General features: G+C 38.1%; 4 protein-coding genes across 4 annotated transcripts; 2 read left to right on the top strand and 2 right to left on the bottom strand.

The window, feature by feature from the left end:
* The first annotated feature begins 1,381 nt into the window (after positions 1-1,381).
* On the top strand, positions 1,382-3,258 carry LOC133744866 (F-box/FBD/LRR-repeat protein At1g13570-like). Its single transcript, XM_062172895.1, has 4 exons — positions 1,382-2,176; positions 2,263-2,415; positions 2,564-2,758; positions 2,854-3,258. The coding sequence occupies exons 1-4, from the start codon at positions 1,382-1,384 to the stop codon at positions 3,256-3,258; spliced, it is 1,548 nt and encodes a 515-aa protein (XP_062028879.1).
* Positions 3,259-9,798: 6,540 nt separating this feature from the next.
* Positions 9,799-13,225, top strand: LOC133743415 (cucumisin-like). Its single transcript, XM_062171349.1, has 10 exons — positions 9,799-9,986; positions 10,080-10,165; positions 10,292-10,389; positions 10,486-10,626; positions 10,714-10,813; positions 10,952-11,462; positions 11,546-11,868; positions 11,954-12,065; positions 12,176-12,389; positions 12,478-13,225. Exons 1-10 carry the CDS (start codon positions 9,912-9,914, stop codon positions 13,098-13,100), a joined length of 2,283 nt encoding a protein of 760 aa, XP_062027333.1. The 5' UTR covers positions 9,799-9,911; the 3' UTR covers positions 13,101-13,225.
* Positions 13,226-13,588: 363 nt separating this feature from the next.
* Positions 13,589-15,253, bottom strand: LOC133743416 (bifunctional dTDP-4-dehydrorhamnose 3,5-epimerase/dTDP-4-dehydrorhamnose reductase). Its single transcript, XM_062171350.1, has 2 exons — positions 14,623-15,253; positions 13,589-14,268 (listed from the first exon to the last, which is right to left on the bottom strand). The coding sequence occupies exons 1-2, from the start codon at positions 15,073-15,075 to the stop codon at positions 13,822-13,824; spliced, it is 900 nt and encodes a 299-aa protein (XP_062027334.1). The 5' UTR covers positions 15,076-15,253; the 3' UTR covers positions 13,589-13,821.
* Positions 15,254-20,068: 4,815 nt separating this feature from the next.
* LOC133743227 (phospholipase D beta 1-like) lies at positions 20,069-27,395 on the bottom strand. The gene is made up of 10 exons (XM_062171096.1): positions 25,869-27,395; positions 24,834-24,947; positions 23,848-24,042; positions 23,147-23,395; positions 22,983-23,051; positions 22,745-22,892; positions 21,904-22,052; positions 21,397-21,588; positions 21,087-21,284; positions 20,069-20,613 (listed from the first exon to the last, which is right to left on the bottom strand). The coding sequence occupies exons 1-10, from the start codon at positions 26,820-26,822 to the stop codon at positions 20,320-20,322; spliced, it is 2,562 nt and encodes an 853-aa protein (XP_062027080.1). The 5' UTR covers positions 26,823-27,395; the 3' UTR covers positions 20,069-20,319.
* Between the last annotated feature and the right edge of the window lie 146 nt (positions 27,396-27,541).

The raw sequence follows: 27,541 nt of genomic DNA, 5'->3' as shown, positions 1-27,541 counted from the left end.
TATGAACTACAAAGCAATAGTGACACTAAAAAAGGACATACCAAAGCAAGGTTATGAAAACTGATGATGATCATCAGCATCCAATCTTAGTATTTCAAGCCCCAGATAAAATACAAATACAAGGACTATACAAGTACATTTCCAAGAGCAAATATGAACTACAAAGCAATAGTGACACTAAAAAAGGACATCCCAAAGCAAGGTTATGAAAACTGATGATGATCATCAGCACCCAATCTTAGTATTTCAAGCCCCAGATAAAGTAAATAAAGCAATTCAACATGACCATTTGATTCTTAAACAAACCCAAATTTATCTTCCACTGCTTCTTACACCATCATCAACAACCAATAAATTTCCTATGTTTCTAAGACAAACCCCCATCTTGAACTCCAGTTTCCCAACTTTTTTTTTTGTTCTTTTTGTTTTCTTTAAACGTTTTCATACAAGTCTGCAACTTAGCTCACTTAAAATCCGTAACAAATATGGGAAACAAGATAAACGGGGTTAAATGACAAATGTACCTTGGCATTGAAAGCCTCTGGATTTTTCAAGAGTGAAAGTGTTCTTCTTTCCGTCGAGGAAGCCAGCCAATTTGATACTTGGAAAAATGTCCTAGCTAGACGATTAATGGGAAATGAGTGGTAACTTGAAAAGCTTAGGAGTTGAGCACTTGGGCATGAGATTCCAACTATATGGGTACTTTTCAGTTTTCACTTTTGAACATGTTTTTTTATTCTTTCACTGATCCTGACTCCTCTCCAAGACTCCAACCCAAAGCCAAAAGTAGGCCCCCAGCTATTGTTCATTCTATAATTCATTCTGTTTTATTTAAAGGGTATTAACGGTAATTTAAAATTTATTGAAGCATTTGACACTAAATTTTGTCTTTCTTCTAAAAAAATAATAATTTGGCTTTCATTCATAGTAGTCGGGATAAAAATCCAAACAAGCTAAATGTAATCTTGTTATGACTAAAACTAACGATTTGTTTGCTTTTCAAAAAAATTGTCAGACTCCTAACCGAAGCCCAAACCGACTTTAGGCCCAGTTGTCTTTGTGCCCTAAACATAAAACATCTCTGCGTGTCTAAATCTCAAAACCTATTCGTCTATAGGCAACATGCATCAAGAAGTGCCCATTGAAGATTGACAAGTCGTATTCTCACCAGTCCTAAGTATATTGCATTCGCAGTGATCTTGGATTGAGACTTTGCAATAGAGCGATCCTTTTAAATACACAAGTCTCATCAAGTTTAAGGTAATAAAAAGATTCAAAAATTACTATAATATTGTGACTGCATGCCATTGTCTTATTGTTTTAGTTGATTTTATTGTTTTAGTTTAACGATATTTTCTTCTTGTTGATTAACTTGATAGATATGGACAGAATAAGCAACTTACCAGTTGATGTTACACACAGAATTTTGTGTAAGCTGTCCATCAAGGAGGCAGTGAGGACAACTGTTTTATCAAGAAACTGGAAGCACAATTGCGATATGCTCCCACATCTTGTGTTTGATGATCGGTGTTGCGTCTCAGATCAAAATGGTAAAATAACCAAGAGGAAGAGAAAAACAAAATTCTGTCACATTGTTGATCAAGTTTTTTCACTTCAAGAAAATAATACCTCCATAGTCACCTTCAAGCTTTCTCATCAAAATAAGCATGTCAACTCTTGGCATATAGATAGATGGATTCGTCATTTGTCGAGAACCTCTGTCAGAAAGGTCATACTGGAACAATGGGAGGGATCTCTCTACAATGTCTCTTCAAGACTGTTTTCGTGTCAAGATTTAGAATATTTAGAGTTAAACGGTTGTTTTATCAAAATCCCGTCCTCGTTTGAAGGGTTTGGGAAATTGAAGAGCCTTAATATTCAAAAGTCTACCATTGACAAAGGTGCTCTCAAAAATTTGATTTGCTGCTGTCCTCTGCTTGCGAACCTGATTCTATATGAATGTAAGGGTATCGCCCATCTCAACATTGATGCACCAAATCTCAAATACCTTGATGTCGAAGGTGCTTTCGAGGATCTTAATATTGAGAATTCCTTGAATCTTGTGTATGTTGCAATAAACCAACTACAAGCTTCTGGGAGTTGTAGCAACTTGCTAAAATATTTCATTCAACTGAGTCATCTCAAAAAGCTCAAAATTCAAGGTTGTTTTCTACAGGTAATGGATTGTGTGATTAATTTCATACTTACATTATTCTGGTCGATACATGGATCATCTATATTTACATGGCCTTTTTGCTCCAGTGTGCTGTTGACTCCTTGCAAGAGGAGCTGCCGAAACCATATCTTTGTTTGAAGTCTCTTTGTTTGAGCATACGCTTGACTAATTTGGAGGAGATTTTAGCAGCTATACGCCTTCTAAGAAGTTCACCTGCCCTACAAGATCTAGAACTTTCGGTGAGTATTACTATATTAAAGATCGATATATGCTGAAATTTTCTTCTATACTCTAAAAGTTCGTAGTTCAGTGAGCTGGTTCTTCAGAAATATGAGATTATATAGTCTAAAGCTAGTGAGCTGGCTTTTCGTTCAATGGTATACGTAGGTTCGCCAAGGAGATGGGACTGCGTTTGCTCCTGGAGGAACAACCTATTGGTTAAATGACAACCAGAACTGGGACGAATTCAGCCAACTGAAGACGCTGAAAGTAACCAGCTTCTCTGTTGGTGCCAGAAATGAAGTAGATTTCATTAAATTTCTGCTCGTAAGCTCTCCTGCTCTTCGACAACTAGAAATTCAGGTGAGTTTTATTCTATGGAGCACGCAGTAAAGCTAATGTTTCCGCCAACTTTATGAAACTCTGGTTTTTTGAAAAGTGAGATTTTCATGCTATAGATCGATCACCTTGATCTTGTGCAGGCTCGGAAACATGATCCAGCGGTGGGAAAATCGAAGTCGTTGTTAGATGACTTCCAGAACTGCTCATTCACCCAACTGCGAGTTGTGAAATTAACCGGCATTTCAGGTGTCCAATCTGAAGTAGGTCTCATCACATTTCTGCTTCGGTATTCACCTGTGCTTGAGAAGATGACTGTCCGGCCTGCTTCTGTCAGTAGTTCTTCGGAGCGTGAGCTATTTAAAAAGTTGCTTCAGCTTAGGCGCACCTCGGTGAAAGCAGAGATAGAATACTTGGACCCATTAAAGCATGTGCAACGTAAGATGGATTCCAAATCCGAATCTGAAACCTCCTCCGAATCTGACTCGGACTCAGACTCAGACTCAGACTCAGACTCAGATTGACTTGTATTTCAATTGTGAAGTTGGGGCTTTTTGATGGTCATTTTGCTGAATGTTGCTGAGGCTTTTTTTTGAGAAATTTCCCTTCTGAATATAAATTTTTGGGATTGTCTATGAAAACTGGAAAGTGAAATTCACACTCCTTATTTTAATATTTTACAATCCACGCTACAAAAAAATAAAATTTTCATAAAGTGTAGATTGTAAAACAGAGTGTGAATTTCACTCCCTTGTCTATGATGCATGTCAAAACATAAAGTAATGATTGCCTATCGATTTGGCATGAGGTCTAAATGGAAGTCTTTTTTTTTATTTTTTTAAAAGTTATAAAGACCTTTTTGTTACGTCTTAGGGCTAGTTTGAGATTGCTGTGATTTTTTAAAAAAAACTGATGCTGCTGTGTTGTGAGAATAATCAGCTGTGAATTAAAATAGTTTCGTGTTTGGTAAATAATATTTTTAAAAGTGCTGTCAATACATAAAACAACTGCAGAGTGTGTTTTGATCCACATCAGCTTCCAAAAGCAACCTCTAGGCTGCTTCTAAAATCTGCTACCAGTGACCTATAACTTTCAATTAAAGCTGTTTTTTATTTATTTACCAAACATAATAAAATCTAAATTTTGAACAAAAGCTGATTTTTTTAAAAGCGAAGCAATCCCAAACGGGGCCTTAGTAGGGGTGCTATTTGGTTTGGTAATGTAACGCCCCAAACTGCACCTTACCAATTTGAGTACATTACAGTGCCGCGAGTCTCTAAATCATAAACTGAAAATTCGATTTACATTCTAGAAATTCGCTAGACAAATTTGTTCAAAATAAATTTTTCACAAAAATACACAGCGGAAGCTTTTAAATTCTTTTGAGGTGAAAACCTTTCTAAAACTTTAAATTCAAATGTTCGCCCACGACTTAACGTTGTAAAAATTAAGGAATAAAGGACTTAACATACAATAAACAAATTTAGACAAGTTTCGGAAATACAACCTTAAGAAACAAGAATGTGATTGGAACCCGGAACCTGATTTCTGTTAAAATATACTATCGAAATCCGCACACCCAGCTCCGTCCGCTCCAGTCCCGTTACCAGTGCATAATACCTGCATCCACACTGTTGTAGGGAGGAGCTTTCGTCCTCCTGCTCAATAGGAGTCTCACCCTGGCTAGGTTTGAAAACCGACAGATAAAATAATAATTTGGGATCCCAGTATGAAAAAGTTAAACCATTTTATTTAAAGAACGACAAACTTAAAAATATCTTTCGGACTCAAAATCCAATGTACGAAACTCAAAGAAATACATAATACCTGATGGCCGGTCTTGTAGACCAACTACACGGCCTTACCTCAAATAACGTCATAACCTGGTAAGCATAGTGAGAGTGTCCACTTATGCCATATTACCTAGAAATAGTGCCACACCTCAGAGGATGTCAGACACCATTTCGTCCATACGGCCCCTCTAGAGGTTTAGGAGTTCGAAGCCCAAGGAATCGCAATGTTCCACTCACTCTCAGGCCATCAATTACCAAACCATGCAACTCAAATGTGCATAAACATTTAATTATAAAGGAAAACAACTAACCGAGTGAGTCCCGAGTCCCTTACCTGGATTCTGATGCTTTAGCCTTTTATGTTGTCTGAGATTCACGAACCTTCCGATCCTCGGGTAACTGGAATCTTAGATTCCAACATAGTTAATGTTAATAATCCGTCGAACAAATATTTAAAGCCAACCTTTCCTGGTTTGACCAAGATTGACCAAAGTTTGACCGCATTGACCAATGTTTGACCAATCGCTAACAATAATCTTTTTGGCCAATTTCACAATTAGTTCCGATTACTGAGCACTACTCATGGTTGGATTATCATCCAACACTTACGCCTTTACTTCTATTCCAACTTCCATTAAGGAATCATTCAAATTTACTTAACAATTTTCATCGCATAGTAATCCCGTTGATTTACTATGGACACCCAACATGACTTAACCATTTCCAAATTTTCAAAGTCATACAGTATCAGTAAAAGCACAGACAGATGAGAACCCATGTATCTTACTAACCATGACTTCACAGCAAATACATTCATGCTTTTCAAGAATTCCCACGATTAACTTGTTCATAGCCAGGGGTGGAACTAGGATTTGAAAGTTGGGGCGGTCGAGACTTGAATATAAGTTCTTGACATGATAATTTTAACTTTTTATTTTTGGTAAGATAGTATTATTATTTAGAAAATAAAGAAAATATGTATCAAAAACAATATCTCCATGCACAAATCATTAATATTTTTTATTAACCTGCTTACAAAAAGAAAGAGATCAAATATATGTAACGGAAAGCAAGGAAAAAATCAATATATATTAATCACAAGATAATAAAGAAAGCAATATTAATTCCTTGACTTCATTTCTCAAAGAAAAAAAAAGTTTGTTGTTCTATTATGTTATTTGTTACTATATCTCATGTGGACCAAGTTAAAGTTGTTTAATATAATTGGGTTGAGAATTGGGAGGGGGTCCAGCAATCACTCCATATGTTAATTATACACTCTTTAGACGTTTATATCCTTTTGCCTTAAATGATTGTGTTTCCAACGGTAACAGAACCACAATGATTTTTCTCCTCTAATTTTTGTACATGGGTAAGCATATACTGACCCCATAAGAGTGCAGGGGTGAACCTTGTCCCTAGTAGGATTTGTGATGGAATGACAATTAGTGTTTTTATTGTAAGGGTATTAAGACCATTACAATTGACCATGTGGATCGGGTCAATACGAAAATAAAATTGGCTTATATTTTTACCAGACATATCTTATCCCATTCTTTGTATCCAATGGTTGGTTTACCCAATTTATTCTTCAATTAACTTGTTGGTTTTGATAGGTATCTATTTATTTATAACCAGTATGTGAATATTGTATACAACACTAGTAGACATATAAACATTTCGTGCGAGCTGAGAAATCAAAAATGTCTAATGGTAAATTTGACTTCATCCTTGTCTAATGGAAGACTTGGGAGCTTTGGATCCAGCAAGCGATATGTAGGGGTCAACAGCTCGCCCCCCACACTGAGACCCGGCTATAATGATAGAACTAATGAAGGCAGACATTTTTGCTCTCTGCAAGCAGAGTTGCCTTGATCAGGAGACAAACTCACTCATTCAGGATAAACTTCAGGGGTTAGAGGAAGAAAACACAGCGTTAGCACGCACATTGGATCGGAGACAGCAACAAAATCATGCCCTTACACGAGCGTTAGCTACTAACGTAACCGTGCAGCCCACCCTACCCGGGGTGCAAGCAATTTCAGGTGAGAATGCGTTAGGCTCTCGTGTGATCCACCTACAGGTCATCTTACGTCTGGATAGTATGCAAGGAATGTCACCACCACCTGCACCAACCCAGGTGGACTTGAACGTTAACCAACAACCCTCTCTGCAGCATAGGTCTGATGTCAACACATCACTCTTGCTCTAAATGAGCCAATCTATTGCTAGTCTCCAATCCAGGATAGAGCTAAGTGAGAGTTTGGTCAAGTACACGGCCACTGATTGTAGGATTTGAAGATCGACCAGGACCATTCACGCGGTAGGTCCGAAGTGCAGTGTGGTCCAATGTCACTAAATACCTCAAGATAGATTACACCGGGACCAGTGACACCAATCAGCATCTAGACACATTCCGGTCACAAACAAGTGTCAAGGGTTATTCTAACAAGGATTGTTGCAATGTGTTCCAAGAAACCCTCTTCGAGGAGGCCCTAAGTTGGTTTTATGAGCTGCCAACAAGCTTAGTAGAATCATTCAAGCAGTTGGCAGACAAATTCGTGGCCCGATTCATTCTGTGAACCGATGGTTATCACACCTCAACTCAGCTCTTCAAAGTTTGATAGGGGGACACTGATAGTCTAAAAGCATTCGTTAACCGCTGGCAGACGACAACTGCAAGGTGCAGGGACTTGGACTGCGGACTGGCATAAATGGCTTTTAGCCAAGGCCTCAGGTCAGGAAACTTTTTGTACGAGATCAACATTAGTCCTCCATGGGAATATGATGACGACCGCGATAAGATACCCACAGGTAGAATTTGAGACATACGGTGTCGATTCATCATTGAGGGCCTACAAAGGCCAAGATGTGCCACTGACATCACCATCCTCAGCTGGAGAGGATACAAAAAAAAAAAAAACGAAATGGAACCAAGACTCCAGCAAGTCACCTTAGTCCCAAAACAAACGAAGCAAGGATTTTGCCAATAAAAGCAGCGACCGCCAGGGCATACTTTATCAACGATAGGAGAAGAATCGCCCTAACAGTTATATCAAGCTCGCCCCACGGCCAAGATACGAGGTATTCAAAGTACTCATTGCCTCTTATGAGATAATTTGGAACGAGAACAGAGACGACATCCCTGGCCCACCACCCATAAAGTTCTCTCAGAGCAAGCTCACATAGTGTGACAGAGGAAAGTACTGCACTTATCACAAGGATGCTAGGCACATTAAGAACCTTTGTATAGTGCTAAAAAACACAATCGAGTCGCTAATACAAAACGACAAACTACAACAGTATGTACCACCCCAGCAGGTGGGAGCTATTGATATCTATAGAAAGATCCTCATAATCCATAGTAGGGAAACAAAACGTCAGTTGTCTCATCAAGCCAAGAAATGATGTACAAGGGCCAAACATGCGAGTGAGGTCTTCAACTTCAATAAGGGTGACCCACAGTATATCAGGCTAGAACAGGTTGGAAGTCAATCACATTCCACGAGGAAGAAGAGGCCAATGTAAGCATGCCCCACGACGACCCGTTCTTAATCACCATTTAGATTGACCATTACCTCACTTCCAAGGTGTTGGTCGATACAAGGACATCGGTAAGCATATTATTCCGGGCTGCTTACAAGGCCCTGCATCGTGGTCGGTCTAAGCTATCTCAAGACAACGAACCACTGATAAGTTTCTCCAGGGATATTATTCAGCCCCTGGGCTCGGATTACATGAAAGTTACAATGGGAGAAAGTCCAAATTGTGTATCGGCAGAAGTGAAATTCATTGTGGTGGATTGTGTGTCTCATACAATGTCATCCTAGGCTACCCCGCTATGTGGCGCCTTAAAACATTCCTTGCATGGTACATGCTGCAAAAAAAAAGGATCCCTCACTAGAAGGGCTTATATATATATATATATATATATATATATTCAGATCCTATCCAGAGCGGAGCTCCGCTTTGAAATTAACGGTGTGAAGTTCGAGTTTTGAGTCACTTTTCGGTCGCACATCCACATCTCGACCGTTCAGTTTTTAGGTACTAGTGTATAGATCATCTCTGCAAATTTTCAGCCAAAATGATGATCGTTAAGGCATTGATAACTTCCTTAAAGCTAGTACGGTTCATGTTGACAGATTCAGTCCATACATTGCTTTAAGTGAGTTAGATACCTTAACGATAATCAATTTAACTGAAAATTTGCAGAGATGATCTACACAGTAGTACCTAAAAACTGAACGGTCGAGATGTGGATATGCGACCGAAAAGTGACCCAAAACTCGAACTTCACACGTTAATTTCAAAACGGAGCTCCGCTCTGGATAAGATCTGTATATATATATATATATATATATATATATATATATATATATATATATATATATATATATATATATATATATATGTTACTTATTCAATATGGCTTGCAAGATGAACATGCACTACTTGTTCAATATGGTATGCAAGATGAAAACTACTTATTAAAAAAATTAATACAAAACAAACTCAAATGTTAAACAAATGCAATAACTAAATAAATATAAGTTGAATAGTTAGCTAATGAACTCAGATTCATAGGTGTAGAAAGGGACATAGGAGTGATTTAATTTTTTTATTCGTCTAATATATAGATGTATGTTTTAGTCATTTAACTTACTTATAAAATGACTGAAATCTGATTTCAAAAATTAAATAATAGAGATGTATATTAAGTAGTTAAGGGTATGTATTTAAAATATTTTGTAATTGTGTATGAAGTATATAATGTAGGAAATGTTTTTCTCTTTTTTTCTCCTCTCTTTCTTTCTTCTTATTTGCTCTCTTACTTATCAATCTTTAGTAAATGGTAATAAAAGAATTATTAAGAACTTGATTTATTTTAATCAAAATTCAAGCTCTCCCTTCAAGAGATACTGTTGCAGAACAAATGAAAAATGAAACACAATATCAATTGCAGTCGCAAGACGGTTTAGGAATGATAACTATTTTGTGATAATATCAAAAAAAAAGAGAGAGTTGATCCTTCCATTGACTCTGGGACAATTGCAACATTTTAACTGCATTGACAAATCCATTTAATATAATCTCTTTTTTGGAACAATTGAAAGTGGTTAGGTTGTGAAATTAATAAAGTAACTTCGAGCTTCAATTCATGGTGATTTGTTGAAATTATTTTTTAATCGTTATTTGGCGACAATTACAAAACCAGAAGCACCAAAGGACCGGCCTGCTCCGGTTGATCTATACGAGAGAATTTGAATTATCTGAACCCTAGCAGTCCCCTACTTCTTCTGCTTATATAATCACCAATATGGATCTTAATCTTTATATCGAACATTATCGATCAGCTTGTACCGCAGGCAGATTTGGTACCAATGACTACTCATTTCCTTCTATACACATTATTTCTTACAGCATTTGCTCTATCTTGCCATGGCCAAGAGAGGAAGGTATGTAAATACAAAATATGTTATCAATCTGCGTAGGAGAACATCGATCTGTGTATTAAATTTACTGAGGAAACTGTACATCTTCGAGTGTAGGTTCACATTGTATACATGGGAGAGCGGCACCATAATCTCCCTGCTCAATCCACACACCATTCAGTGCTACAAAGCGTACTTGGAAGGTCAATAACACTAAAATAAGACCAAGAGTTTTTGTTTTTCCCGATTGGCAAAAAAAAAAAAAAAAAATTCTACTTACTTGCCATACAAGTCAGATATCTCAAGCATTTGTGTTTTCCCAATTGCAGCTTCAAGTCGGCCAAAGAGTCGCTGATCTATAGTTATGGGAAGAGCTTTAATGGGTTTGCCGCAAAGTTGTCGGATGAAGAAGTTGCAGAGTTGGCAGGTGAGATTCTTCGGTGAATAGTTCTCAAGCATATATACACTTCTACTAAATGCATTTAAAAGCTTAATATATGTAAGAGATAAATTGGTTATGCAGAAATGGAAGGTATAGTTTCAGTGATTCCAAACCACAGACTAAAGCTTCACACAACAAGGTCGTGGGACTTCATGGGTTTCAGCAAAGGCCAACTTGGAGCATCTGTAGGAGGAGAGGTTGTAATAGGGCTTCTAGACTCAGGTATTACTAGAGATGAATGCTCTCCATAATCTTTACTGCCTCCTTTTTGAAAACCTCGAGACGTTCTAAGCAATTTTGGTTTCATAGGAATCTGGCCGGAATCTGATAGCTTCAGTGATGATGGCTTTGGCCCTCCACCTAAGAAATGGAAAGGCAAATGCAAAGGTGCCAACTTCACCTGCAACAAGTGAGCTCTCTTTCTCCCAAAAAAGTGGATTAAGAATTTGAAAATATGCAAAAATTATAATAGACTTGAAGCACTCTTGTGTGCATTTGGTGTTTTTGCCTCATCTTTTCGCAACTAATGGAACACTTGACATCGCAGCAAAGTTATTGGAGCCCGCTACTACAACAGTGATGGCTCCTATGACCCCACTGACATCCAGTCCCCAAGAGATTCCAACGGACATGGAAGCCACACTGCTTCAACTGCAGCAGGCCGCGAGGTGCCAGCCAGTTACTTGGGGTTAGCTTCTGGAACTGCAAGAGGTGGAGTTCCGAATGCTAGGATTGCTGTCTACAAAGTTTGCTGGGCATCTGGATGTTATTCTTCAGATGTCCTTGCAGCATTCGATGATGCAATAGCAGATGGAGTTGATATTATATCGGTCTCACTTGGCAGTGACTTCCCACTCCAATACTTAGAAGACCCCATTGCTATTGGGTCTTTCCATGCCATGAAATATGGTATAGTGACCTCAACTTCTGCTGGAAACTCTGGCCCTGCTCCATTATCAGTTTCTAATTATGCACCATGGATAATGACCGTTGCTGCCAGCACCATTGACAGAAAATTTGTGGCAAAAGCAGTTCTTGGCAATGGAGAAGTCTATAGTGTGAGTTTGAAGCCTACATCAGCAGTACAATGACAAGTCAACTTATTAATACCACATAAATCATTTTCCATGATGTAATGCAGGGACTTTCAATTAATAATTTCGACCTGAATGGAAAGTCATATCCCCTAATATGGGGAGGAGATGCTGCTAATTTCTCTGCTGGAGCTAACTCGGAGATTGCAAGCTTTTGTCCAAATGGAGCCCTGAATTCACACAAAGTAAAGGGAAAGATTGTTTTCTGTGAAACCATAGACGATGGTTCGGGTGTTCTACTAGCCAATGGTGTTGGTACAATTATGGCTGATTCATCTTCCTCTGATTTGGCACTTAATTACCCGTTAGCAACAACTGTGGTTACAATAGGAGATGGACAGAGAATTATGAACTATATCAGATCAACAGCGTAAGTATATCTCATTTGTAACTCTCTAAATATGCAAGTTTTTTTTCTGCATCATTGCAATGAAACGAAAACTTACCTGTATCAGGAATCCAAATGCAACAATTCTTGTTGGCGAGACGGACATGGATATCATGGCACCTGTTGTTGTGTCATTTTCTTCTAGAGGACCCAACCCTATAACCCCAGATATCCTCAAGGTGAGACAAATCTGAACGTAAAGAAACTCATAGTCATTTTCCTTCAAATATGTTTCTGAAGACACTGAACACTATTATGTATGCTGAAATTGTGGATGAATGGTATACAGCCTGATCTGACCGCCCCTGGTGTTGACATACTTGCTGCTTGGTCTCCAGTGGCACCGCCTTCCATTTACGAAGATGACACCAGGAGTGTCGAATTTAATGTTATCTCCGGGACATCCATGTCCTGCCCTCATGCTAGTGGTGCTGCAGCTTATGTCAAGGCTGCACATCCAAATTGGTCTCCTGCTGCAATCAAATCTGCACTCATGACAACAGGTATAAAACAAACGGTACTCTTGCTTTCATTATAACCTCAAATGACAAAATAAGACAGGAACTGAGGGTGCATTTTTCCCCTGAATAGCTCATGTCCTGGACCCAAAGAAGCATGAAGACCTCGAATTCGCTTATGGGTCTGGTCACATCAACCCTTGGAAAGCTGTAGACCCCGGGCTTGTTTTTGATGCACATGTAGCAGACTATGTACATTTCCTCTGCAAGCAGGGTTACAATACCACCACTTTGAAGCTCATCACTGGTGACAACAGCAGTACTTGTGGCAGGACAAAGCCAGGAAGAGCTTGGGATCTTAACTATCCATCGTTCTCCCTAGCAGTTGAAGATGGCCAGCATATCAATGCCGTCTTTACTAGAACAGTCACAAATGTGGGATCACCAAACTCAACCTATACTATTAAGGCGCACACACCCTCCTCAAGTGTTTCGGTAAAACCATCAACCATTTCTTTCTCTTCTGTCGGTGAGAAGAAATCCTTCACAGTCAAGGTAATTGGTCCGCCTATTGCACAGCAGCCGATCATGTCCGGTGCAATCGTGTTGACTGATGGGATCCATCTGGTGAGAAGCCCTCTCGTTATCTACACAATCCTCCCTGGTGCTGCACATTCGTACTCCATACCTGAGAAAAAAACAAGTTTTAAAGGTTCTTCCTTGTACCACAGAAATGGGATCTTCAGACACAACTAACCCCTACTTCATAGTCTCCATCCAACATTTTAGTTCGTTATACGGGCAAGTGCAATTGAATAGCATTTCACTCTGTACTGTCTCTAATTGATTTCCCTTTGTCAGTTGTATCTGAATTTAACTAAGACATGGTAATTTTACAGAGTCTCTACAGCTTTGAAACAAAACACAGAAATACTATATTCGTTTCATATGTCTTTCCTCCCTTCTTGCAACACATTGAAAATTTGGAATAACAACCAAGGACTCTTGACATTGTATCATAGCATAAAAAGATGTGAAGGGCTCTGCAGTCAATATGTTTTACGGTTTACCAAGTTCAGGCATTCATGAGAACAATCGAGTTCTATAGTCACTCTATGACTCTACATTATCAGTGATCGCACTCACCACACTGATTAACAGAATCCAAGGAGTAAATATTGCTCTCCAATATAAATTACTAAAATCCATACGTACATCACGAATGACTTACGAAAGAGTTCAACTTGATAAATCATTTCCAACTAGTTTATTGACTGATCAAAGTTATTTCAAAGACAAACAATTTTTTTTCTTTTTCTGTTACATATTTCGAATACAACATTCAAATACAATTAAGGCAGAGATGCATGCCATCTGCATGGAAGCTGGGAGAAGGGGATGTATAGGGAGAGATCGCATTAGCCTACATGATCCCTCAATCCAATCAATAGCAACAAGGAAACCAAAAAATTCAAACCTAAGCAGTCTTTTGATTTGGCTTGAACACATTCTTGATGAGAGACTCCTTGATGGACAAAAGTTCAGGGAACTCTTTCTTCAATTTTGACGCATCAAGCTCATTGTTGCTCCTCGGAGCAACAATCACCTTTGCCTGCTCCTCAAGATTGAAGTTCTTCCAGGTGAAGCTGGGGTCGATGTATTGCTTGTACATCTCCAAGATCTCATTGTGGCTGACCACCCCGGGGTTTGTAAAGTTCCAGATTCCGGTGAGATTCCTCTTTGCCATCTCCACGGAAATGGGAAGGAGCTCGTCCAAGATGGTCATGGAGTTTGGAATGTTGACCACCTTATCATACCGAGCAATCTTGGTGATGAAGTTTCGCGGGTTCTGCAAGTCCGATGAAATGGGCATTCTAACACGGAGAGTACAAACATTCTCGTAATTCTTGAGCAGATCCTCCACCTTCCAAGTAAGATGGAGCAACCAAAATCAGTGAACATCCACATAAACATACTTAACACACAGCAACGCCAATGAAATCAATACACCCCACCTCACAGTATTATTATTATTATATACAGATCAAAATTCAAAAACACGAAGAGATATTATTGACCCAAATGAGATCCAAAGTCACCATGCATCTTTAACTTTTGACTGATTACCATCAACAAAGAAAAGAGAGCATCTTTCTAACTCTAAACACAAATCATAGCAGATCCAAAACAAAAACACGAGATCTAACCAAAGTGTTTCATGTTCGAACGAGATCTTACCAAACCAGAATAAAAGTAGAATAATGTGATGCTGACTCACCATGGCTTTGGTCTTGGAATAGAAAGATCCGATAAAGTTGGGGGTGTCCTCCTCCTTGAAGCCGATGCCGGAGCCTTCGGGGTGAGCCTGGTCGTACTCGAAAATGCAGCCGGTGGCGTAGTTGACGAGGACGAGGCCGCGGTCGCGGCAGAGGTCCGCGAGGGTCAAGGTGCCGACGACGTTGGTGCGGATGGTCTCGACCTTGTGGGACTCGCACCAGTCGACGTTGGGGCGGCCGGTCACGCCGGCGGCGTTGAAGACGTGGGTGGGCTTGACGGCGGCGATGTCGGCTTCGAGGGAGGCGCGGTTCTCGAGGCGGCCGGAGCCGTACTCGAAGCAAATGCTCTGGGCCTGGCATATCTTGCCGAGGAGGCCGCCAATCCAGCCGGTCTTGCCGTAGATCAGGAACTTGAGCTGCTGGTCGGCGGTGGCGCCGTTGGCCGGAAAACCCATGTGTGAGATTTGGATCTAGATTCGAAATGAAATGGAATGGGATATTGGTGGGTGTGTTTGTTTGTGGGAGAGAAATGAAATGAAATGGAGAGTGAGTGAGGGAGGGAGGTGGGTTAAGTTATATATACACATCTACAGACTACATGGATCTGAGCTAAATGGACAGAGATGGGGTATCTAATTTTCAGTGTCCGACTATGCACACTCCCCACCATGGACTCTACCCTTCTCATTATTCTTTCCTTTTTTTTTTTTTTTTTTTTTTAATGATCTTTTATGATTTTACAGTAAATTACTATGCGACAATAAATGAGAAAAAATACACGAAATTTAGCGAATCAAGGGAGTCGCCCAATGATAGCGGTTTTCATCTTCTTCTTTATTCAGTGGTCATTCTTCAATATGAGATCAAACGCATCTCAGCCTTTTAACTTTGGCATCATAGTAGAAATTTTGGTAATAATGAGTGCTAATCAGGGTGGCGTCACCAAATTTTGAGGCTTGGAATTCTTCGGATGTAGTTGAGCCGTTTTTAAATATACTCTGGATTAGACAAGTTTTAGGAGTGTTTTGCCACCCTTTTTTTTTTTTCGATAAAGAGGGTTTAGCAATCCTTGTTAATCATCAAAGCTACAAAAACTATTTGTTCAATTTTTATTTTATTTTTCTGCTAATAAATATTACTTAAAAAGTTCTATTTTATGAAATTTATATATAAATTAAGGAAATTTATATATTTCAAGAAAATCATTCTTGAAATAAACCTTCCCATAGTAAAAGAAACCAAGCACTTTACCACCCACACTCTTTCTTCTAGCCTCTTCATGATCCACAATAGTTTTTTTTTTCTTTTTCTTATTTGAATCGAATAGAAAATACTATTAGAAATGTTTTAATTATTTATTGGGTGGTTCTAGTTTGACCTCTAAATTTACTATTTGGACCTCACATACTTAGTACACCTCTAATTTACTTTTTAGAATACTTGAAAAGCTAAGTAGACCTCCTTATTTTTACTAAAACGCCCTTGAACATGAGATATAACAATTTGTTACTCTATTTTTTATCTCTCTTCAACCACGAGAAGAAGAATGAATCAAAATCACATTATATTGCTCTTTTATGAGTAAGTCTCTCCTCCACAAAAATTAATCAGAGGGTTGGTTCTCAATCTTGATATGTTGTTGGAATCTCTTTGAATTTGCTAAAAGAAATATTTCAAGGGTTTTTAGGTTAGAAGATCGAGTAATAACTATATCATAATATTCAATTAATTTAGTTTAGAAAAATTCCAAATCAGATTGTTTTGAATTTATTTTTGTATTAAATGATGGGCCATGTATAGAAATTATTATTTTTACTTAATTATTTTAGGTAAATTGTAAAACTACATAGGCAATATAAGGAAATTTTGAAGAAAAAAAACAATTTAATTGAATGTTATATTTGATTGGAGGAGGTAAGAAGAGTATTTATTTATTTTTTCATTTTTCTCTCTTTGTTCTTTTTTGTCTTTTCATATAACTTGACAAAGTCTATTAATAATTAAAAAAAATTGGAGGTCCAACTAGAAATCTAGAATCACCCTTATTTATTTTTTGTCTGAATTAGGAACTAGAAATATTATTGTCTGAAACTCAAGGCAGACCGATACTTTGTCCTCATTAGTTCCTGCATTGTTGTCTTTCATTTTCAACTGCTGAACGCCAATTAAGTTATTTGTTAAGTTTTAATTTAAAGTGTGTTAGTGTCATGCCAAACACTTGAAAATTTATCTGCTATGACATCGACCAAATACTACTTCACTCACCCTCTTTAGTCTTTAACCCCAAATGATTTCATGTGAATCTCAACCACTCTCTTATCCTAATCCTACCCTAAATTTTCATAATAATGCTATACATTTCCAAAACCCTTCTCTCCCATAAGATGATTTCTGTGGAAAACAGTTGCTGCTTTTCGTATCATTATTTCTAGAAATCATACCACCTGTAAAATATTGCAGATCGAGGATCGATCGAGATCCTTGTGTGCTAGAGAGTAGACTAAACTAACATTTTTCATATATATTCGTGAAACATATGCATCGTGGAGATTGCGTGCAACTTTGTAAACAAGCTTCATCTCTACATGTTCTAATTAATTAAAGGGGTGCTCTTACTGTTTTATTTCTATTTTTTCTATCCCTCTTTCACTTTGTTTTTCTTTTTTCTTTATTCTTATCCCTCAATCTGTGCATTAATCCCCAGATCCAAACCCTTTTCGATGCATAAAATAAATCTCCTATAAACCCTTTCAGTGATGGCTTGTATATATGATCATGTGGGATGATGGAGTAGTTGATGCAGATGCACAACACTGTAAAAGTTGCACGGTGTGATAGTGAACTAGGATACGAATCTAATCTGTCCAAAAAGATAGGGTGGCTTGAGGAAGAACACTCACCTTTAGAATGGATCGTGTGACAACATCGAAAGGGAAGTTTGTTGGGGAGCGGGACCTGCTTTCCTGTAAACCACAATTTTACTCATCATTTATTCAAATTGTTTTAGTATCTGAAATTGAAATGTTAGCTTTTATGTAAGACCGGAAGGGTTTCATTTCTAACAAAACAAAACAAAAAAAATCCGGAGAGTTTATAGCGTTCGTCTACAGTAAATCAATGTATCGATACATTAATTAGATTAGTTTGATTTGGAGGTAGACTGACTTCATGCATTAGTACGTTAGTTTGTGACTACACTACTTATCAAACTAGTCGACCACTGTATTGAACTGAGTCTATTTGGTGTATCAGTATATTGATATACCGTTGAACGTCCCGATTTATAGTGACATCATTACACTGGAAAGTTATCGTCACTAGAACAACTGAAGAAGAGTAATCCGAGGAGGCTCAATCTTCAGTCGAAATGTCAAAAAATGTAAAAGCAAAGCAGCCCGAAGTACAGTATGAGCAGCTTTGTTACTGGCTCTAATGGTATACCCCAAAGAAACAAACTGAAAACTACGAACTAAAACTCAAAACCGAAAAGAGCTCCTTCATCACGATCCTCCGTTGGGTTACTCAAAGCTGAACATATTTGGCGTCGGTTTCTATTCCAATGATTTTCGTCCTCCTCCAACCCTTTTTGTTTTTTTAGAAGAGAAAAGTTCAGCTACCGTCCCCAAATTATTCTGTCAAGGCCAATTTAATACCCGAACTCTCAAAAGTATCAATGTGATACCCAAAGACCTAAATTGGCATCAACGTGATACTTCCGTCCAAAATTTCTGACGGCGTCATTTGTTTGCTGAAGTGGCAAGCACGTGGGTAAAAAAAAAAAAGGGAAAAATCGACTTTTTACTTTTTTTTTGTTAATTTTCATTTTTTTTTTTTTGAGAAAATTTCAGCTATCGTTCCAAAACTATGGTGCCAAGGCCAATTTGATACCCGAACTCTCAAAAGTATCAATGTGATACCCAAAGACGTATTTTGACATCAACGTGATATTTCCGTCAAAAATCTCTAACGGCGCTATCTGTTTACTGACGTGGCAAGCAAGTGGGCCCTTAAAAAAAGTGAAATGACCAATTTACCCTTCTTTTTTTTGTTAATTCTTTTTTTTTTCTTTTCATTTATTTTTCTTCTTCTTGTTCTTGTTCTTCTGGGATATTGTTCTAGCCAAACCGCCGCAAGATCCGCAACTTCTCCTCCACCCAAGAATCAAAGAAAAATGGCTTATGCTTCTTCTTCAACCTCAGTCCTCTTCTTCTTCTCTCGCCTCCTCCTCTCTCTCATCTCCTTCCCCTCCGCCCAAACCATCACCAACACTGCCATCATCCTCTCCAATTCCTGCTACAAATTCATGTTCTTCGCACTCAACTCCTAGCGGACGGACCCAAAACCAAAGTTGGGTGACACGATTAACAAAAAAAAAAAAATCAAATCTTTCTGCACCCAGAAAACTGCTCTGGGCACCCAGAGACGCCCATGTCTTCTTCTCCGCCAAAACCGATTTCCTTCTTCTCCGCCCAGCAAGTTTCCTCTTTCGGGACAACCAACTGGGAAACTGGTTCGCTGCACACCAAATTCTGGTGAACCTTAGCTCCACCAACCATCTTCTTTCTTCGCAAAGACCGTCACCCATTCGCTAATAGAACCTCCGTTCATCAAACGCCCTCCTCCACCGCCACAACCTCAGTGTCATCTTCCTCCACCGCCACCGTCATGTCAGTAACAACAGATATCAGATACTCCGATCAAAATCACAATCACAAGGTCAAAGCAACATATAATTATGAATTCATGTATACAAGAACTAAAAACAAACCCAGCATAAACCAAAAAAGCAAAACCAACCCAGATAGCATTTGAGCACAATTAGATCAAGAAAAAGACTTGGCAGCTGGTACTTGGTACCTTTGGCTTCTCCCACACACTGTCAATTGCTCGATTTGGGACACCTTTTTTTTCGGACCCACGTGCTTGCCACGTCAACAACACAAACGGCGCCGTCAGAAATTTTAGACGGAAGTATCACGTTGATGCCAATTTAGGTCTTTGGGTATCATATTGATACTTTTGAGAGTTCGGGTATCAAATTGGCCTTGGCAGAATAGTTTGGGGACGATAGCTGAATTTTTCTCCAAAAAAAAGAAGGGTAAATGGGTCATTTCACTTTTTTTTTTTTTTACCCACGTGCTTGCCACGTCAGCAAACAAACGGCGCCGTAAAAAATTTTGGACGGAAGTATCACGTTGATGCTAATTTAGGTCTTTGGGTATCACATTGATACTTTTGAGAGTTTGGGTATCAAATTGACCTTGGCAGAATAGTTTGGAGACAGTAGCTGAATTTTTCTCTTTTTAGAATCACATTTTCCAAGAATCCAATGACGATTGCACACTTGCTAAACGCTTAGTAGATACAGGTGATGGAGAAATTTTTTATTTTTTGACAAATGGTGATGGAGATATTGAAAATGAAAGAGACTTGAATAAATGCCAATAATGCGGGGCAAGAAAATCTAGGCAATTTATATTCACAGATCACAACATTTATTTCCAAACTTCATGTCCACAAGTCAACCAACCTCTACCAAGTATATTCTAGGTTCAAATTCTGCTTCTGGTGTAAAAGAAAAAATGGACAAGTTGATGTGTAATTGGATCAAGACTTGTTGTTTATTTGTATGACCAACGGTTGAGGCAGACGTATACTTTCACTTGGACGTAAAACTGTACAGGAGTTGATTGATTGAATCAGATAGTGAGATTTTCTTGGATGGCTATAAAATCCCCAAGTATGTTGCCACCAACATCTGGAAATGTTGTACAGCCTGCAAGATGCTTCACCTTGCCCATTTGATCTACTTCAACCGGATATTTCAGCAGGTGGCCCTTCATTTCTGTAATCTCATCAGCAACATACTGCCTCCAGTTCTGCTCGCTCAAAGATCTTACCCGCTGCACACATTCGAGACTCTCTGGTTGGTTGAAAGAGTCTTCAAGAAAACCAATATGCTCCGCCCAAAGTGATGTTCTATATCCATATATCTGCAATGACACATTTAGCAAATTTTTTATTCTTGTTGGCTATTATTTAGTGTAAATGGATGACCTGCTCCAAATTATACTTAAATGGATAATGCCTTTACATAGTTGATGAACATTTAAAATTCAAAAATGATATTCAAATCTATCTTTGCGATGGTACTCTAAATTCATTACAACATTAAATCAAACTTTATTGGTGAATTAGACTACAAAGTTTGCCAGGTATGAATCCTAATACCTTGAACCCTACCTAGAAATCTAAGAACCAAAGTACATTTAAGTGAAGAAAAAACTAAAGGACAGAGCAACCTTGCAGTTAATACTGCTAATGGACGCAAATTCAGAACTAATTTCAATGAAATTTGAAAAATTACATAAATTAATATCATTTTGATGTTCTCAGCTTTCAAAAGTTTTGATGAATGATGTACAATACAAATATAAATACAAAAAGTTTTTAACTTCAGGCTTACCTGTCCGTGTGGACTTGAGAGCTTCCTTGCCCAGGTATGATGAGGCTGATATGCCCCCATTGCTATTTCAGTATCTCGCGTACCTTCCATGGATCGCTGATTGATATTTGCAGATCCTAATATGACATATTCATCGTCCACTATCATTCCTTTTGAATGGACATAAATCATAAAGCGCCGGTTCTTCCGAGTGAGTGCCTGGGTTACCAGAACCAGCACAAATTTTTTTGAGTATATCAGAAACCAGGGCTTCTGTATGAGAGAAAACAATATATCTACTGAAGACTTGAGAGAAATATAAGGGACTTACTTGAGGAGTGTTTGCTTCTTTTTTGTTTGCTTCAGTTAATTTTTTTGCAGCAGAACTTTCTTCACCACTTGGTTTTTCACGATTACCGAGGCAAAAGAAATTCAAATAGTCTTGTGGACAATATTTATTGTGAAGTCCAGCCTCCTGTAGAGCTTTGTAAATCATTTCATACATCATTTGCATCGTTTTATGCTGCAGTAACAAAACAAGAAAACAGGTGAAAAACAAGCAGCAATAGACTCATGAATTCTGTTTGACAGCACATCTGAACAATAATCAATCCAACTTGCCAGAAACTAAAATTTGGATTCCTTTAAGATAGGTTGAAATAAATGTGGATTCAACACATGCTTTACGAGGACATTAAGAGCTTCATTTGTACAGTGCTCATTCTCAAAAGTATTATAAAGCCCAAAATCTGTGTATGACATGATGAATTCTGAAAAACTCTAAAGCCAACAACAATTCATTAAAATCTACAACTGCATTTTTATATGGTAATGTTACCTGCCAACAGAGAATTCGTTGAAGAGGACTGCTTGTAGGAACACCTTCCGGCCACATGGGGATAACAATATATACAGAAAACCTCTCGTTTGCTTTAATTTTATTCACAATTTTGAGAGCAATTTCCATTGGTATCAAGTTATTTGCACCTGCAGATAAAGGCATTATCACCATTATCAGTAATGATGATAAGATAGAATTTATCAAATAATGCAAATGGCATTTGCATACCATCTTCTTGTCATCAAGGACTGTTATTGATCTCTACTTCAAAATAAAAGACAGCTAATTACATTTTTTGGAAGTTACACAACTAGCCTTAATAAGTTTAATTCCCTGAACACTAAGAGGTCCTGTCTGTCTGGCAGATTCAATCATATTCAGAATATAACTAAAGTACAAGGCTTCTGACCACCAAGCGTAGTTATTGACCACCCCTCTGACAATTGGTTAGTTTAAATAGAAGGTACAGTCTCATCCAAAAATGTCTATAATCTCAGCTAAGACATACAGCATAAAAGGCTATATGAGCAACCCTAATGTCATTGATAATCGTATCGTACAGATTTTGACTAAGATTGTAGTAAATCCAAACAAGTAAATCACAAACCAAGAATGTGACAAAACACCAACTACAAGCAGTTTGAAATGTAACCAGGTGAACATAGCAGAATTGGCTCCAGAAAAAGCATATAGTACAGTGAGAAAAGGAAAGGGAATTGATGCAGAATATAAGGAAATAAAAAAATTATACTGATAACCTACATCAGGAATATTGACATGTTTCAACCACTTTTATTTCATTTCTCAGTCCCCTGCTACTAATGTTAAGAGTTCTCACCTAAATCATTGTATAAGGTCCAATTATATGATGATCCAAGGAAGTACTGGTTCTCTATGTAAATGAAATGTTGAGCAGCGCGAATTGCTTTGACATATGCGGCATGTATACTCATATCTATCAGCACATTCTTCCCACACACCAGGTTCTGTTGCCATAGATAGACATAAACCATCAGTGATAAAATCGTGAGATAAGAGCATAGTCCAAAGTAGTTAAGAACTAAAGTTTCTCTTACCATGCGTGAAGCATCTTTTGGGTCTTCTGGAAATCCTCTCACAGAATTGGAATCAATTGAACGAAAAACCTTCAATTGTTCAGAAATGGTTAACACTTTACCATTTATATAAAAGTCATTAAAAACTCATAACTCAGAAAATAGCTGATTGGCATCCAATATACCTGAACATCCCAAGCTTCTAGTTCATCCTCACTCAGTTGAGGAAGATCTGCCATCCCCATAATTTCCGGGATCCTCTCAATCTTGAGTAATGCATCATCATGTAGAGCTTTTAGTTTCTGCATCCCACGTGGTTTTGAAGCTTTTAACCAACGCTCCTGAAAATTGGTAAGGATATCGTATGCTGCTGGACCCTCAATTTTACTGTGCAAATCATGCCATGGCTGCCTTGGACAACCAACAACACGGTCCTGTTTGTGTTAAAAGCAGACGGGTTAAAAGGTGAAACAGGAAAACAATCTACATAATCATTTTGGAAATCTAATTATCCAGGTTATCCCAATCTTTGTAATCAGCTACTGAACCAAGAACAAAACTAAAGTACATGGATCACAAAATTATGAGATGTATTTATGAAAGATTCGCCAATGGGCGGTGTAATCCACTAAATCCTAGCAACTATTATCCTCCATTTTTGTGCATAGATCTAATGATGTCCTCATCTTTGAATAGCTAAGTCAATGATTTACAAGTTATAATTAGCATTTAAACCAGGAAAATGCTTAGCTGCTATGTGTTTTGCAACAAATGACATTTTCTAGCCTCCATTCCTTACAGTAATACATGAGTCTTATCACATTAGACGGCTTAAACAAGAAAACACACTATCCTACAACAAAGTAGAAATATATAAGATGTTTACCGAAAAAGTAGGGTTACGATTGTCATCCTTGTGGACTGTCTGTAAAGTCCTAAAAATAGGATGCTCTGGAGTATCATAGCGCCCCAGGCACAAATCAAGACCACCAACAAATGCAATAATCTTTCTTTTAGAATGACCCGCATCAGCATCAACAAGCACTGTTTTCTGATGGTGGGTGTAGATTGTTCCGACTTCCTGTAACCAAATACAAAAACAAGAGATGCAAAGCAAGCATTATTCAGAAACTATACATGAAAATACAGACAAAGAAATGCGAAAGACAATTATGCAACGGATGAGTTTCTTATGGAGTGAACAACACAAGAAAACATAAATCAGATCTTTATGTAATATATATGTGCCTATAGTTTCAAAGAACAAATAAGAATTCTCGGACTAGTGAAAAAGAAAAACTGTAAGCAGATTTTAGCAAGAAAACAAATTGCACAGTGGCATATATCATTTCACAGACATTAAAAATAAGCTTAAAGCAGCCATATTAAATGTTGATGTTTCTGAATCCAATAATACCATCAACATGTCAAGAAACCTAAAAGGGAACGCTTTTCCTAGTCCTCCAAAAGCTTCAGGAGTAACTTCTAAACCTGGAATGAATCCATCAAGATTTTCCTTTTGTCATCTTAAACAATTTGGAGAAACATGAAAATAAACTCGTCTCTTTAGACCAGTATCATTAGTGGATGAAGGGGCCACATATGTTGGCATAAATTCGTCTTTTAGGATATGTAAATCAAATACAATTGGTCCCAAGGGTCACATAATATTCCTTAACGTGGATTTAACTTTAGTTGGTGTGGGACAACAACCTGCATATCCCAGAAGACCTTAACTTAGATTTTCAATATTTCATTTGATTTTCATATACCATAATTATTTATTACTGTAGTAATGTAGCTAGATAAGTAAAAACAAATTTCCACCACCGTAAGCTAAAAAGTACAAACAAACAAGAACATTCGTCGAACCTGCTTTTTGGCCCAGCTACCCTTTCCAGCTGATCGAGGGCAAAGTAGCACTTGGACTGAAGAATGCTTAAAGAAACGGCGAGTTTCCTCATCATTGGTTTGCATAATTCCATCCTACATATTAGACAGTATCAACATCTAGCGAAAAAAAGAAGAAAGAAAGAATTATGTATTGAATGGCCAATTTTAGCAGGTGAGAACTAAATTATGTGAGAAGAAATATTGAATTGACAAACGAACAGTGAAATGGATAAAACGAAATATTAGTCTTCTAGATTATAAATTTAAGTAAAACACAGGACCAGCCAAATGAAGCATAAGCAGGTGCAGTGAGGTGAAAAAAAACATGAGATCAATATGAAAATGACACAGAATGAAGGGAGATAAAGCTGCAAAATAATTACAAATTTGTACACACGTACTCTTCACTTTGGGTCACTTCTGCTGTAACATTATCAAAAATTAGCCAAGTGCTTCACCTATATGGTGTTTGTCAAAAATAAAACCAAAAAGAAAGCATGGAATCTATTGCATTTGATAACCCACAGGAATGCTTTCCCATAGGCTAAAGTAGCGATCATCATTGTTAGACGCTAAGTAAAGAATATATCAGATATGCAAAGGCATTTTGATAGATTCAACATCGAGCCAAATATAACTTGTTCAACAAAAGCATCAAAATCAAAGCAACCTCATCTGTGAAAAGATAATATGAAATTGACACTTGAACCAAAAGAATGCTACATTGCAGGAATATCACCATGGAAATATATTCCATCTCCTTAGGTGTTAGAGGAAATCAATGTAGGAGAGTGATTTTCCTACATTGATTTCCTCTCCACAATCAAAACTGATTGTGTAACCTCTCCACAATCAAAACTGAATGTGTAACTGTAGATTAGTTTTGAATATTTGTATTTATAGCATTGAATTCTGTGGGTAACATCTTGCAACAGTAGAGCAGATCTTAGCTATATAATTGTACAATTGTAAACATACAGATCAAGGAAAATCATATTCAACATTAGGGCTTACCGTTTTATATCCCATAATGCTCCTTGAAGTTGGATCATCCCAAACAAGAAGCAACACTCTCACACCTTCCTGTGACTTGTTCTTAAGAAGATCACCTAATATGCAATCTGTTGTACCATTATTATCCCGTAGCAACCTAACTTTGTGGTACACGGACCACCCCACAATGTATATCAAACGACGGGCCTGACTAATTGCATCAAATATGTCTTGCCAACAACTCCCATGCTCATACTCAACATTGCCGTCAAGCTTGATACTTGGAAGGCAACCATCAGGGACATGGGCATCTTGATACAGAGTAACTTTACCGCCTTTCCTAACAGGAAAGTAAGTACCAGGAACCCCTTGATGATCAGGATCTGAACCTACCCCATTATCATAAAAGGTCAATTTTTCAATAGGAACATACTGAATCGATAAGGTCAAAACAGCTCCAGGCTTACAGGGCTTCCCATTGGAACCAAGGATTGGAAAGGTGCCCTCAACTTTCATCCCAGAATATACTCGCTCAACTGGGATTGCTACAACACCTATGAGCTGTGAACCCACAACATCACTATCTTTCACAACGAATTGCACTTCTGAAGCATAATGCGCAACCGGAACATCAAAATGTTGCTCCCAAACAGGGTTCTCACTATTACTGATCACAAAAGTCCTCCCAACCACAGCACCTGCAACCGACACAGTGACATACGGATCACTCGTTATCTTGTTGTTACCAGTCCCAGGCAATCTTGCAACAATATCCCCCAGAGTCTTGTGAAACGCATCCATGTTAGGAAGGTTTTTGGCCTCCTTGACCAATATAACCAAGTTCCCATGGAGTAGCTCAAGCTTCCGAGATACGCTGCCTGTCCGAAACGGCACAAGTTGTTGTCCCTGAATATGTCCCGACCCTCCAAACGACAACCCTCCAAACGACAACGATTCTGCGTAACGCCTAGCCATTACAGCAAAACTGATTGGCCTCTTTTATCAAACACAAGTGAACTCCAAAACTGATTATAACTATATATTGGGGTCTATGTAAATACCCAATTCACATACACCCCAAAGATTCTTGTTCCCTCCACAACAAGGTAAGCATAAATTGATGGAAAGGTAAAGAAGCCAACTGGGTATAATGATGTGGTGAAGCAATGGAGAACTTGCACAAGGGTGTAAACAAATTCAACAAGAATATGATGGGTATGGAAGAAGTAAAAGAGGGTAGGCTAGAAACAATGAAAATATGAATAAAGTCGCTGTCTTTGAATTGGGAGAAGAAGGAAGAAGAAGAAGAACAAGAAGCAGACTTTGCCATTATTGAAGGGTAATTAGTGGACCCTGATTCAATATTTTCAAAGCATAATCGGGAAATAAAAAACGAGAAGAAGAGTTGAAAATGAATGAGGTTTACACTACTTGGAAGGTTCCATCAGTCTAAGGGCGGGTTGGTTGTGATGCGAGATTTGTTAGTCTGGCTTTGTTCTCCGTCAACGATTGGTCCAAGGAGCCGGCACCGTCGATTCCAAGGAGGCAAAGAATCAGGCGCCTGTTATGACCGTTGGGTTATATGGGGCCTCATCTAAGCCCATATTAGATCATCATGGAGTCCATGCTATTTAGTTGATAAATAAACCCTCAATGATGCGAACTAGCATTTGGTTTAGTGGTTTTGAATTTGA

The sequence above is a fragment of the Rosa rugosa genome, chromosome 4 (genome assembly GCF_958449725.1).
Source record: "Rosa rugosa chromosome 4, drRosRugo1.1, whole genome shotgun sequence".
Classification (NCBI taxonomy): Eukaryota; Viridiplantae; Streptophyta; class Magnoliopsida; order Rosales; family Rosaceae; genus Rosa; species Rosa rugosa.
This window is presented reverse-complemented; position numbering and strand designations above follow the sequence as displayed.